Genomic DNA, 15,146 nt, shown 5'->3' on the forward strand with positions numbered 1-15,146 from the left:
TATACTGTATTGGTGTTTTTCTTTCTGGCTTACTTCACTCTGTATAATAGGCTCCAGTTATATCCACCTCGTTAGAACTGATTCAAATGTATTCTTTTTAATGGCTGAGTGATACTCTATTGTGTATATGTACCACAGCTTTCTTATCCGTTCAATGTCTCTGCTTTTTAATATGCTGTCTATGTTGGCCATAACATTCCTTCCAAGGAGTAAGTGTCTTTCAATTTCATGGCTGAAATAACCATCTGCAGTGATTTTGGAGCCCCAAAAAATAAAGTCAGCCACTGTTTCTACTGTTTCCCCATCTATATGCCATGAAGTGATGGGGCTGAATGCCATGATCTTAGCTTTCTGAATGTTGAGCTTTAAACCAACTTTTTCACTCTCCTCTTTCACTTTTATCAAGACGCTCTTTAGTTCTTCACTTTCTGCCATAAGGGTGGTGTCATCTGCATATTTGAGGTTACTGATATTTCTCCCAGCAATCTTGAGTCCAGCTTGTGCTTCATCCAGCCCAGCGTTTCTCATGATGTACTCTGCCACTACCTTAGATTTAGATTATACCAAAGAAGTTCTTGTACTGTTGCACAGTTCTAGGGCTCACAACAGATTCCCCAACCTGGGAACCTGGCAAAGGGCCTGAGAACCCTGAGGGAATTTGACTTTGAAGGGATTTGATAACAAAACTTCCAAAGGACTGGGGAAACAGACTCTTCGAGGGCACAACAAAACCTTGTGTGCACCAGGACCTAGGAGATAGGAGCAGTGACTCCGCAAGAGGCTGAACCAGAATTGCCTGTGAATGTCCAGAAGTCTCTGATGGAGGTGTGGGTTGACAGTGGCCTGCCAAGGGTCAGGGGCACTGACTACAACAGTCCTGGGAGCTGCATTGTACTGGGGTAAGTCCTTTGAAGGAGGTCACCATTACCGCCATTACTCCTGCAATAGTTTGGCCTCAGGCCAAACTACAGGGAAGGACCACAACCACACCACATCAGCAGAAAATTGGATTAAAGATGTACTGAGGATGGTCCCACCCATCAGAGCAAGACCCAGTTTTCCACACAGGGAGTCCCTTCCATCAGGAAGTTTCCATAAACCTCTTATCCTCATCCATCAGAAGGCAGATAGAATGAAAACCACAATCACAGGAAACTAACCAAACCGGTCACATGGATCACAGACTTGTCTAACTCAATGAAACTATGAGCCATGCTGTGTAGAGCCACTCAACACAGACAGGTCATGCTGGGGAGTTCTGATAAAATGTGGTCCACTGGAGAAGGGAACAGCAAACCATTTAAGCATTCTTGCCTTCACACCCCATGAACAGTATGAAAAGGCAAATATATGACACTGAAAGATGAACTCCCCAGGTCAGTAGGGCCCAATATGGTACTGGAGAAGAGTGAGAAATAGCTCCAGAAGGAATAAAGAAGTTGAGTCAAAACAGAAACAACACCCAGTTGTGGGTGTGTCTAGTGGTGAAAGTAAGTCTAATGCTGTAAAGAACAATATTGCTTAGGAATCTGGAATGTTAGGTCTGTGTTTCCAGGTAAATTGGAAGTGGTCAAACAGGAGCTGGCAAGAGTGAACATCAACATTTTAGGAATCAGTGAACTAAAATGGACTGGAAAGGGTGAATTTAATTCAGATGAACATTACATCTGCTACTGTGGTGAAGAATCCCTTATGAGAAATAGAGTAGCCCTCACAGTCAACAAGAGCCCAAAATGCAGTACTAGGGTGCAATCTTAAAAGTGACAGAATGATCTCTGTTCATTTCCAAGGCAAATCATTCAATATCACACTAATCCAAGTCTTTGCCCCAACCACTAATGCCAAAGAAGCTGAAGTTGAGTAGTTCTATGAAGACCTACAAGACCTTCTAGAACTAACACCCCAAAAAAGATGTCCTTTTCATTATAGGGGACTAGAATGCAAAAGTAGGAAGTCAAGAGATACCTGGGTAACAGGCAAGTTTGGCCTTGGAGTGCAAAATGAAGCAGGGCAAAGGCTAACAGAGTTTTGCTAAAAGAAAGCACTGGTCATAGCAAACACCCTCTTCCAACAAAACTAGAGATGACTCTACACATGAAAATCACCAGATGATCAATACCAAAATCAGACTGATTATATTCTTTGTCACTGAAGATGGAGAAGCTCCATACAGTTAGCAAAAACAAGACAGGAGCTGACTGTGGCTCAGATCATGAATTCCTTATTGCAAAATTCAGAGTTAAATTGAAGATAGTAGGGAAAAATCACTAGCCATTTGAGTATGACATAAATGAAATCCCTTACAATTATACAGTGGAAGTGACAAACAGATTCAAAGGATTAGATCTGGTAGACAGATTGCCTGAAGAACATTATACAGGAGGTGGTGATCAAAACCATTCCCAAGAAAAAGAAATGCTAAAGGCAAAATGGTTGTCTGAGGATGTCTTACAAATAGCTGAGAAAAGAAGAGAATTGAAAGGCAAAGGAGGAAAGGAAAGATATACCCATCTGCATGCAGAGTTCCAAAGAATAGCAAGGAGAGATTAGAAAGCCTTCCTCAGTGATCAATGCAAAGAAATAGAGGAAAACAACAGAATGGGAAAGACTAGAGATCTCTTTAAGAAAATGAGAGATACCAAGGGTGCATTTTGTGCAAAGATAGGCACAATAAAGGACAGAAATGGTTTGGACCTAACAGAAGCAGATGATATTAAGAAGAGGTGGCGAAAATACATAAAAAACTACACAAAAAAGATCTTAATGACCCAGATAACCACAATGGTGTGATCACTCACCTAGAGGAAGCATGTTGGAGTGCGAAGCCAAGTGGGCCTTAGGAAGCATCACTACAAACAACGCTAGTGGAGGTGATGGAATTCCAGCTGAACTATTTCAAATCCTGAAAGATGATGCTGTGAGAGTGCTGTACTCAATATGCCAGCAAATTTGGAAAACTCAGCAGTGGCCATAAGACTGGAAAAGGTCAGTTTTCCTTCCAATCCCAAAGAAGGGCAGTGCCAAAGAATGTTCAAACTATAACACAATTGCACTTATCTCACATGCTAGCAAAGTAATGCTCAAAATTCTCCAAGCTGGGTTTCAACAGTACGTGAACCAAGAACTTCCAGATGTTCAAGTTGGATTTAGAAAAGGCAGAGGAACCAGAGATCTCATTGCCAACATCCACTGGATGATAGAAAAAGCAAGAGAATTCCACAAAAACATCGACTTCTGCTTCATTGACCAGGCTAAAATCTTTGTGTGGATCACAACAAACTGTGGAAAATTCTGAAAGATATGGGAATTCCAGACCACTTTACATGCCTCCTGAGAAATCTGTATGCAGGTCAAGAAGCAGCAGCTAGAACCAGACATGGAACAACAGACTGGTTCCAAATTGGGAAAGGAGTACATAGAAGCTGTATATTGTCTCCTTGCTTGTTTAACTTTTATGCAGAGTAAATCACGTGAAATGCTGGGCTGGATAAAGCACAAGCTGGAATCAAGATTGACAGAAGAAATAGCAATAATCTCAGATATGCAGATGACACACCCTAGTGGAAGAAAGCTGAGAGGAACTAAAGACCATCTTGATGAAGGACAAAGATGAGAGTGAAAAAGCTGGCTTAAAATTCAACACTCAGAAAACGAAAATCATGGCATCTGGTCCCATCACTTCTTGGAAAATAGATGGGGAAACAATGGGAACAGTGAGAGATTTTATTTTCTTGGGCTCAAAAATCACTGCAGATGGGGACAGAAGCCATGAAATTAAAATACATTTGCTCCTTGGAAGAAAAGCTATGACAAACCTAGACAGCATGTTAAAAAGCAGAAACATTATTTTGCCAACAAAGGTCTGTATAATCAAAGCTGTGGTTTTTCAATAGTCATGTATGAATGTGAGAGTTGGACCATAAAGGCTGAGCACCGAAGAATTAATATTTTTGAACTGTGGGGTTGGAAAAGACTCCTGATAGTCCCCTGGACTGCAAGGATATCAAGCCGGTCAATCCTAAAGGAAATCAATCCCGAATATTCATTGGAAGAACTAATGCTGAAGCTGAAGCTCCAATACTTTGGCCACCTGATGAGAAGAGCCAACTCACTAGAAAAGACCCTGATGCTGGGAAAGACTGAAGGCAGGAGGAGAAGGGGATGACAGTGGACGAGATGGTTGGATGGTATCACCGACTCAGTGGACATGAGTTTGAGCAACCTCCAGGAGATGGTGAAGGACAGGGAAGCCTGGTGTGCTGCAGTCCATAGGTCATGAAGAGTTGACATGACTGAGCGACTGAACAACAACAAATGTAAAAGTCAATTGAAAATTCCCTGAATCTGTCAACTTTACATGTATCATAATGATTTATGATTAATCATTAGGAAATATCTAACCAATTTTATGAACACACATAATTTGGCAACACATTCCATTTTAAGACTTAAGATTTAATTATCAAGTTCTCCAAATTTGAAGAAAACAGAGGAAGGACCTTGTTACTAAAAGAGTGTCTAAGAAATATATAATTTCCAATTCAGTATATAACATTCAAGTACAACTAAATTACATTTTCCTAAGTATAGAAACTATACTTCTGGGGCTCCCATGTATTATAATTCTACATAGTTACTGTTAATATGTTTTTGAAACAAGCTTAATACATAAAAATGTGAATTTGACATAGAAAATACAGTCTTAGAGCACATAAGCATTCAAAAGAATGAAAGATAAAACTGCTTAGACTGATAGTCAAATAAACAGGAAAGAAAGTTTATCTTATGAGAATACATAGTATTTCAGCACATACACACTTTATATACACAGATGTATATATAGTATAAAAATATAAAATTTTTATAAGCATACCATAATTTTTTTCTTCTGTGAGTCCCTTAGAAAGTTTGTAGGTATACAAGATTGCTTCTTTATTTCTTGAAGTGTTCTTTACATGTTGAACTTCAAAATGCACGTTTTCTACATTAGGATACAGAACATCTATCTGGCACAGTTCCAGGAAATGTGTAGCAAACAGTGTAAATGCCTAAAATATATAATGAATATCAGTATTTTTAAATGCACTAGAAAATTTTAACTATTTAAACATAAAATTTATTTTAACTTATTAAGTAGCTTCACAGAAATGTAATGAAACTGGTGAACTTTGAGGCTAACATGGTCAACTCATCCTAAAATGTTTTTAAATTTTATATTCAATGAGGGAAACACTTATTATGTTTACAGAAACACATGTATGTTACATTATGGAAAAGAGAACAAATGCAAAAATCCTAAAAGAAAGAATCTGATGATATTGAAAGGATGAAGTTTACCAGAAATATAGCTATTAACTGAGGTAATCATTTATTAAAGAAGTTACCCACAAACAAAATCATAACATTTCCCTCACTTTAAAAAACTTTACTTTAAAAGTACATTCCTCCCATATAAGCAGTTTAGGGAAAGTGAAATCAGTGGATCATCTTATGTATTTGAAACTGCATAGGTTTTTGCTTTTATATTTGCATTATGTTAGGGTTAGGTACTTATACAGGGGGAAAAAAAGGTTGAGAACACTGCTTGGTACAATGATTCTTCAAGTTTAGTAATCCCCTGGGGAGCTTGTTAAAGATGCAAATTATTGATGCTTATCCCCCTCACATTCTCAATCAGCAACTGTAATTTAGGGCCCCAGGAAATTGCATTTTCCCTAAGCACTTTAGGTGATTTTGATGGAGATGGTTCAAGTGACTTAAGACCAGCACAGTGGCTTCCTGCCCTGTGTTCAGAGTTACTGAGGCAGATATGACTAATTATGTTTTAAGACACCAGTGAGAAATGAAATATGAGATAAGTGGAAAATTTAAATAGTAAAACATTAAAAAGAAAATATTTGACTGGCAAATGACTATCAGTTATGGAAAGCAGTTAGCAAGGTTTTGTATATGACAGAAAAATATGTAATAAATCTCAACTATTAAGCAAATCAAAAGGGGGTATAAAACAAAGTTTATAAAGCAACAGGAAAATTATTTCTTAGAAATTTATTTTCTAATAATAAATTAGGCTTTCTCTAGTTATGGTGAGCGGGAGCTGCTCTCTAGTTGCTGTGCATGGGCTTCTCATTGCAGTGGCTTCTCTTGTTTCAGAGTATGGGCTCTAGTGTGCATAGGCTCAGTAGGTGTAGCGCATGGGCTAGTTATCTTGCAGCATGTGGAATCTTCCCAGATCAGAGACTGAATCCATGCTCCCTGCACTGGCAGTCAGATTCTTAACCACTAGAAAACCAGGCTAGTCCCAAGAAAATATTTAGAAACCCAGTAAACTATTTAGAAGCTAGAGACGATGTTCACAATAACTATTATGTCCTCAAATTTTATGGCTGCATACAGTTGCTCAATCGTGTCCAACTCTTTGTGACCCCTGGGACTGTAGCCCTCCAGGATCCTCTGTCCATGGAATTTTCCAGGCAAGAATACTACAGTGGGTTGCCCTTTCCTACTCCAGAGGATCTTCCCAACCCAGGGATCAAACCCACATCTCTTGTGTCTCCTGCATTGGCAGGTGGATTCTCTACCACTGTGCCACCTGGGAGGCCCATACTATTAATGAGATACATGCAAATTAAAGAAATTGTGAAGTATCATCTTATATATACTATAATATCTTTTTTTATTAAGACAGTAAATTTAGTTCCCTCATCATAGCTGATAGCATTATAAACTGCAACAGCCCTTTGGAAAGTAGCATTGTGGGCTGTTTAATCAGACTCTCTGGCTTTATCACTTCAACTTTGCTGCCTGCTCTAAAGAATACACAGAAGAACTGTACAAAAAAGATCTTCATGACCAAGATAATCACGATGGTGTGATCACTCACCTAGAACCAGACATCCTGGAATGTGAAGTCAAGTGGGCCTTAGAAAGCATCACTACGAACAAAGCTAGTGGAGGTGATGGAATTCCAGTTGAGCTATTTCAAATCCTGAAAGATGATGCTGTGAAAGTGCTACACTCAATATGCCAGCAAATTTGGAAAACTCAGCAGTGGCCACAGGACTGGAAAAGGTCAGTTTTCATTCCAATCCCAAAGAAAGACAATGCCAAAGAATGCTCAGACTACCACACAATTGTACTCATCTCACACACTAGTAAAGTAATGCTCAAAATTCTCCAAGCCAGGCTTCAGCAATACGTGAACTGTGAACTTCCAGATGTTCAAGCTGGTTTTAGGAAAGGCAGAGGAAACAGATCAAACTGCCAACATCCACTGGATCATCAAAAAGGCAAGAGAATTCCAGAAAAACATCCATTTCTGCTGTATTGACTATGCCAAAGTCTTTGAATGTGTGGATCACAATAAACTGTGGAAAATTCTGAAAGAGACGGGAATACCAGACCACCTGACCTACCTCTTGAGAAACCTATATGCAGGTCAGGAAGCAACAGTTAGAACTAGACATGGAACAACAGACTGGTTCCAAATAGGAAAAGGAGTACGTCAAGGCTGCATATTGTCACCCTGCTTATTTAACTTATATGCAGAGTAAATCATGAGAAACGCTGGGCTGGAAGAAGCACAAGCTGGAATCAAGATTGCCAGGAGAAATATCAATAACCTCAGATATGCAGATGACACCACCCTTATGGCAGAAAGTGAAGAGGAACTAAAAAGCCTCTTGATGAAAGTGAAAGAGGAGAGTGAAAAAGTTGGCTTAAAGCTCAACATTCAGAAAACTAAGATCATCTGGTCCCATCACTTAATGGGAAATAGATGGGGAAACAGTGGAAACAGTGTCAGACTTTATTTTTCTGGGCTCCAAAACCACTGCAGATGGTGATTGCAGCCATGAAATTAAAAGACGCTTACTCCTTGGAAGTAAAGTTATGACCAACCTAGATAGTATATTGAAAAGCAGAGACATTACTTTGCCAACAAAGGTCCGTCTAGTCAAGGCTATGGTTTTTCCAGTGGTCACGTATGGATGTGAGAGTTGGACTGTGAAGAAAGCTGAGAGCTGAAGAATTGACGCTTTGGAACTGTGGTGTTGGATAAGACTGTTGCGAGTCCCTTGGACTGCAAGGAGATCCAACCAGTCCATCCTAAATGAGACCAGTCCTGGGTGTTCATTGGAAGGACTGATGCTGAGGCTGAAACTCCAATACTTTGGCCACCTCATGCAAAGAGTTGACTCATTTGGGAAGACCCTGATGCTGGGAGGGATTGGGGGCAGGAGGAGAAGGGGATGATAGAGGATGAGATGGCTGGATGGCATCACCGACTCAATGGACATGAGTTTGGGTGAACTTCGGGAGTTGGTGATGGACAGGGAGGTCTGGCATGCTGCGATTCATGGGGTCGCAAAGAGTCAGACACGACTGAGCGACTAACGAACTGAACTGAACTAAGAAATGTCAGCTTGTGGACAGCAACCCTGGTCTTGGGTCCTGCTCTGTACACATCGTCGACCAGATGAATCCTCACACTTTTCCTGTGATGTACTCATATTTCACCCCCTGTAAGAGGGGCTCTTATGTCGTCGTCTATCAAATTTTATATATCAAATCAATCTATTATAGTAACTCCATAAATTCTATTTCAAGTTAATTTAACAAATAATTATTCAGAACATTTATATTGCAAAAACTGTACTAGGCAGTAAAGATACTAGGTTAGAAAAATAATAATTAACTTTAAGCCTCTTAAATGTAAGTAGCAGTAATTATATTTTTACTATTAAGCCAGCTGCTTCAGGATAGTGGAGAACGTAAGACAAGTGAATTCCATGAACATGAGCCCATGGCACTGCATTTGCTATGAAGTGAGTTTCTTAATCAGAAGCAGTTCTGCGGTTCTGTGTGGAATATCATGACAGTGGATAAAGCATTCTGTTAGGTTCATGGGTGGCAGCTTTTGCAGAAGCCATACATTCAGGGAAGGCAAATCTGTATCCAGCATAAGTATCCCAGTCCAGTAAGAACAAACTGCTGCCCCTTTCACAGTGGAAGTGGTCTAACATAATCAACCCGCCAACAGGCAACAGGCTAATCACCTCAGGGAATGGCAATGTATCAGAGGCTCAGTTTTGGTCACTGCAGCTGGCAGACTGGGCATTCAGGGATGGCTGTGGCCAGGGTGGCCACAGTGAATGGAAATATATGTTGCTGAGCCTATGGATAACCTCCATCCATGACCCATGGCCACTTTGTCCATGAGCCTATTGGTGATGTCAGGGTGGCTAGGGAAAGAGGCTGACTGGTATCCAGAGAACAAGTCATCCTATTCACTTGATTATTAAAATTCTCTTCTCCTGAGGCCACTCTTTGGTGAATATTCACATGAGATAAATATCTTTATTTATTTTTTTTACCTATTGTAAGAGATTTATCCACATTCCTCTTCTTCAAATATCCTTGCCAACAGTTTTCTAAAAATGTTCCTTTGAAGTCTCAGCCAGACCACTGGCCACGGCCCATGAATTGATATATAATCACATATCTGGCCATTTCTCCTTACAAGCAAAATGAACAACCAGGTACAATGCTTGAAGTTCTGCCCAATCAGACAATTTTCCTTTACCAGTGCCCTTTGGGGACTAGAAAGGGACTATAGTACTAAAGCTGTTCACTTTTGGGTGACACCTGAATGTCATGCAAAACCATATAAAACAAGGCAATTCTCCTCCCCTGTCAACTCTCTAAGAGGCAACTGGTACAAAGTGAGAAAGAGAAGGCAGTGTAACAGGAATGAGCAGTTGGGCCATTTCTTCATGTAACTTACTTGTGACTTCAGGGCCTCTCTGGTCCAATTGTGTATATAACACCCCTTCCATTTGATGATGAAGTGCTGCTGTGCATGCCCAACTTCAACATCCAGCTCATAATGGGCAGCTCAGGGCACATGATAATTTGATGGCCTGTGGTTAATCGTTCAGTCTCTACTAAGGCACAGAAGCTGGGCTATAAGCTGTTGCTCAAAAGAAAAGTAGTTATCTATAGAGGAGGGCAGAGCTATGCTCCAAAGTCCTAATGCCCTGTGCTGAAATTCACCTACAAACAACCTGTCAAAGAGTCCAAACAGCACCTCTATATGTCACTGACACTTCAGACAGTACTGGGTCTGCTTGATCATATGGCCTAAGTAGAAGAGCAGCTTGCAAGGCTGAACCTGTTGTAGACTAACACACTAAGATCACTTGGTAAATGGGCTGAAGTAACACATCCAAAGAAGAAATATGTTGCCTCTAAAATCCAAAGAGGGTAACAATGCATTTTGCGTCTTTTTAGAGGGGCAAGATGTAACAACTTACCTTCCACCTTAGAAGTGATATCTCAGCATGCCTCATACCACTCAACTCCCAGATAGTTCACTGAGGAAGAAGGCCCTGTACTTTTTCTTTTCAAAAATTGTTTTAAATTGAAGCATAATTAATTTATATATAAGAGATAGGGATGGGAGAGATGGGAATACCAGACCATCTAATCTGTCTCCTGAGAAACCTGTATGGGGGTTAAGAAGTAACAGTTAGAACCCTCTGTGGAACAACTGATTAGTTCAAGATCGAGAAAGGAGTATGACAGAGCTGTCTGCTGTCATTCTGTTTAACCTATATGCTAAGCACACTATGAGAAATGCCAGGCTGGATGAGTTACAAGATAGGCAGGAGAAACATCAACAGCAACAGATATGCGGATGATACCACTCTAACAGCAGAAAGTGAAGAGGAACTAAAGAGCCTTTTGATGAGGGGAAGAAGCAGAGTGAAAGAGCCAGCCTAAGACTAAATATTAAAAAAAACTAAGATCATGGCATCTGGCTCCATTACTGCATGGCAAATGGAAGAGGAAAAGGTGGAAGTAGTGACAGATTTCCTCTTCTTGGGCTCCAAAATCACTGCAGTGACTGCAGCCATGAAATCAGAAGACTAGTGCTTCTTGGCAGGAAAGCGATGACAAACCTAAACAGTGTGTTGAAAAGCAGAGACATTACTCTGCCGACAAAGGTCCATATAGTCAAGGCTATGGTCTTCCCAGTGGTCATGTGCAGTTGTGAGAGCTGGACTGTAACGAAGGCAGAACACCAAAGAATTGAGGCCTTCAAACTGTGGTGCTGGAGAAGACTCCTGCAAGTCCCTTGGACAGCAAGGAGATCAAACCAGTCAATATTAAGGGAAATCAATCCTGAATATTCACTGGAAGGACTGATGCTGAAGCTGAAGCTCCTGTATTTTGATCATCTGATGAGAACAGACAACATTGGAAAAGTCCCTGATGCTGGGAAACATTGAAGGCAGAAAGAGTAGAGGATGTCAGAGGATGAGATGGCTGGACAGCATCACCGATGCAATAAACATCAACTTGGGAAAATGCCAGGAGATGGTGAGGGGCAGGGAGGCCTGGCGTGCTGCAGTCCACAGGGCTGCAAAGAGTGGGACACGACTGGGCGACTGAACAACAACAACAACAATTTAACAGTGTTGTGTTAGTTTCAAGTATATAGCAAAGAAATTGCATTGTACATATATATATTTGAGTATTCTTGCCTGGGAAATCCCATGGACAGAGGAGCCTGGCAGGCTACAGTCCATGGGATCACAAAGGAGTCAGACATGACTTAGTGACTAAATATGTATATATATATATATATGCACACACATTCTTTTTCAGATTCTTTTTCATTATAGGTTATTATAAGATTTTGAGGATAGTTCTCTGTGCTATAAATGAGGTCCGTATTGTTTACCTATTTTATATTAGTAGTGTGTATATGTTAATCCCAAACTCCTAATTTATTTCTCCCCCAATCCCCTCTTTCCCTTTGGTAACGATAAATTTGTTTTCTATGTCTGTGAGTATATTTCTCTTTTTTTTTAGATTCCACACATATGACACTTATCTATTTCTGATGCACTTCACTTAATATGATCATTTCTAAGTCCATTCATGTTGTTGCAAATGGCATAATTTCATTCTTTTTGGTGGCAGAGTAGTATTCCATCTGTATGTATGTATGTATATAAACACACACACACACACCCACACACCACATCTTCTCTATCCATTCATTTGCCAATGGTCATTTAGATTACTTCCATGCCTTGGCTAATGTATATATAGTGCTGCCATGAACATTGGGGTGCATATCTTTTATCAAAGTTTTACAGTGATAGAGTTTTCTCTGGATATATGCTCAAGAGTGGGATTGCTGGATCATATTTAACTCTAGTTTTAGTTTTTTAAGGAACCTTCATACTGTTCTTAGCGGCTGCACTAATTTACACTCCAACCAACACTGTAAGAGGGCTCTTTTTCTCCACATCCTCTCCAGCATTTATTGTTTGTAGATTTTTTAATGATAAGTCATTCTGACTGGTAACAGGTGACAACTCATTGCAGTTTTGATTTGCATTTCTCTAATAATTAGCAATATTGAGCATCTTTTAATCTGCCTGGTGGCAATCTGTATGTTTTCTTTGGGGAAATATTTACTTACATCTTCTATCCTTTTTTTGATTTTTTTTCTTTAAATATTAAGCTGTATGAGCATTTGTATGTTTTGGAAATTAGGCCCTTGTCAACTGAATCAATTTGCAGACATTTTCTCCCAGTTTGTAGGTTGTCTTTTTGTTTTGTTTATGGTTTCCTTTGCTGGGCTTCCCTGGTAGCTCAGACAGTAAAGAATCTGCCTGCAATCCAGGTGACCTTGGTTTGATCCTTGGGTCAGGAAGATCCCTTGGAGAAGGGAATGAACCCACTCTAGAATTCTTGCCTGGAAAATTCCAAGGACAGAGGAGCCTGTCAGGCTACAGTCCATGGGCTTGCAAACAGTCAGACACAACTAAGCGACTAACACTTTCACACTTTGCTGTGCAAAAACCCTTAAATTAAGTTAGGTCCCATTTGTTTATTTTTGGTTTTATATTCATTACTCTAGGAGACAAATCCCAAAAGATACTGCCATGATTTATGTCAAAGAGTATTCTGCCTACATTTTCCACTAGGAGTTTTATAGTATCTGGCCTAAGGATGAGGTCTTCAATCCACTTTGAGTTTATTTTTGTGTATGATGTTACAGACTGGTCTAATATCATTCTTTTGGTTGTAGATGTCCAGTTTTCCCAAAACCACTTATTAAGGCGACTGTCTTTTTTGCATTATATATTATGCCTCCTTTGTCATAGATTACTGACAATAAATGCATGGGTTTATTTTGGGGGCTTTCTATCCTCTTCCATTAATCAGTTTTTGTGTCAGTACTATACTGTTTTATTGTGATCCACACAGTCAAAGGCTTTGGCATAGTCGATAAAGCAGAAATAGATGTTTTTCTGGAACTCTCTTGCTTTTTCGATGATCCAGCGGATGTTGGCAATTTGATCTCTAGTTCCTCTGCCTTTTCTAAAACCAGCTGGAACATCTAGAAGTTCACGGTTCACGTATTGCTGAAGCCTGGCTTGGAGAATTTTGAGCATTACTTTACTAGTGTGTGAGATGAGTGCAATTGTGCGGTAGTTTGAGCATTCTTTGGCATTGCCTTTCTTTGGGATTGGAATAAAAACTGACCTTTTCCAGTCCTGTGGCCACTGTTGAGTTTTCCAAATTTGCTGGCATATTGAGTGTAGCACTTTCACAGCATTATCTTTCAGGATTTGAAATAGCTCCACTGGAATTCCATCACCTCCACTAGCTTTGTTCGTAGTGATGCTTTCTAAGGCCCACTTGACTTCACATTCCAGGATGTCTGGCTCTAGGTCAGTGATCACACCATCATGATTATCTTAGTCATGAAGATCTTTTTTGTATAGTTCTGTGTATTCTTGCCACCTCTTCTTAATATCTTCTGCTTCTGTTAGGTCCATACCATTTCTGTCCTTTATCGAGCCCATCTTTGCATGAAATGTTCCCTTGGCATCTCTAATTTTCTTGAAGAGATCTCTAGTCTTTCCCATTCTGTTGTTTTCCTCTATTTTTTTTTTTTTTTTTTTTTTGCATTGATCTCTGAGGAAGGCTTTCTTATCTCTTCTTGCTATTCTTTGGAACTCTGCATTCAGATGCTTATATCTTGCCTTTTCTCCTTTGCTTTTCACTTCTCTTCTTTTCACTGCTATTTGTAAGGCCTCCCCAGACAGCCATTTTGCTTTTTTGCATTTCTTTTCCATGGGGATGGTCTTGATCCCTGTCTCCTGTACAATGTCACGAACCTCCGTCCGTAGTTCATCAGGCACTCTATCTATCAGATCTAGGCCCTTAAATCTATTTCTCACTTCCACTGTATAATCATAAGGGATTTGATTTAGGTCATACCTGAATGATCTAATGGTTTTCCCTACTTTCTTCAATTTAAGTCTGAATTTGGCAATAAGAAGCTCATGATCTGAGCCACAGTCAGCTCCCAGTCTTGTTTTTGCTGACTGTATAGAGCTTCTCCATCTTTGGCTACAAAGAATATAATCAATCTGATTTTGGTGTTGACCATCTGGTTATGTCCACGTGTAGAGTCTTCTCTTGTGTTGTTGGAAGAGGGTGTTTGCTATGACCAGTGCGTTCTCTTGGCAAAATTCTATTAGTCTTTGCCCTGCTTCATTCCATATTCCAAGGCCAAATTTGCCTGTTACTCCAGGTGTTTCTTGACTTCCTACTTTTGCATTCCAGTCCCCTATAATGAAAAGGACATCTTTTTTGGGTGTTAGTTCTAAAAGGTCTTGTAGGTCTTCATAGAACTGTTCAACTTCAGTTTCTTCAGCATTACTGGTTGGGGCATAGACTTGGATTACTGTGATATTGAATGGTTTGCCTTGGAAACGAACAGAGATCATTCTGTTGTTTTTGAGATTGCATCCAAGTACTGCATTTTGGACTCTTTTGTTGACCATGATGGCTACTCCATATCTTTAAGGGATTCCTGCCAGCAGTAGTAGATATAATGGTCATCTGAGTTAAATTCACACATTCCAGTCCATTTTAGTTCGCTGATTCCTAGAATGTCAACATTTACTCTTGCCATCTCCTGTTTGACCACTTCCAATTTGCCTTGATTCATGGACCTAACATTCCAGGTTCCTATGCAATATTGCTCTTTACAGTATCGGACCTTGCTTCTATCACATCCACAACTAGGTTTTGTTTTTGCTTTGGCCTGTATC

The 15,146-nt window shown here is 39.9% G+C and overlaps 1 protein-coding gene across 1 annotated transcript in view; it reads right to left on the reverse strand.

Moving 5' to 3' along the window:
• Positions 1-15,146, reverse strand: part of MSH4 (mutS homolog 4) — a 104,277-nt gene that overhangs the window by 8,011 nt on the left and 81,120 nt on the right. The window contains exon 18 of the mRNA XM_006060238.4: positions 4,874-5,048. Within this exon, the coding sequence (XP_006060300.3) occupies positions 4,874-5,048 (175 nt within the window). The remainder of the gene's footprint in view (positions 1-4,873; positions 5,049-15,146) is intronic.

This window comes from Bubalus bubalis, chromosome 6 (assembly GCF_019923935.1).
Source record: "Bubalus bubalis isolate 160015118507 breed Murrah chromosome 6, NDDB_SH_1, whole genome shotgun sequence".
NCBI lineage: Eukaryota > Metazoa > Chordata > Mammalia > Artiodactyla > Bovidae > Bubalus > Bubalus bubalis.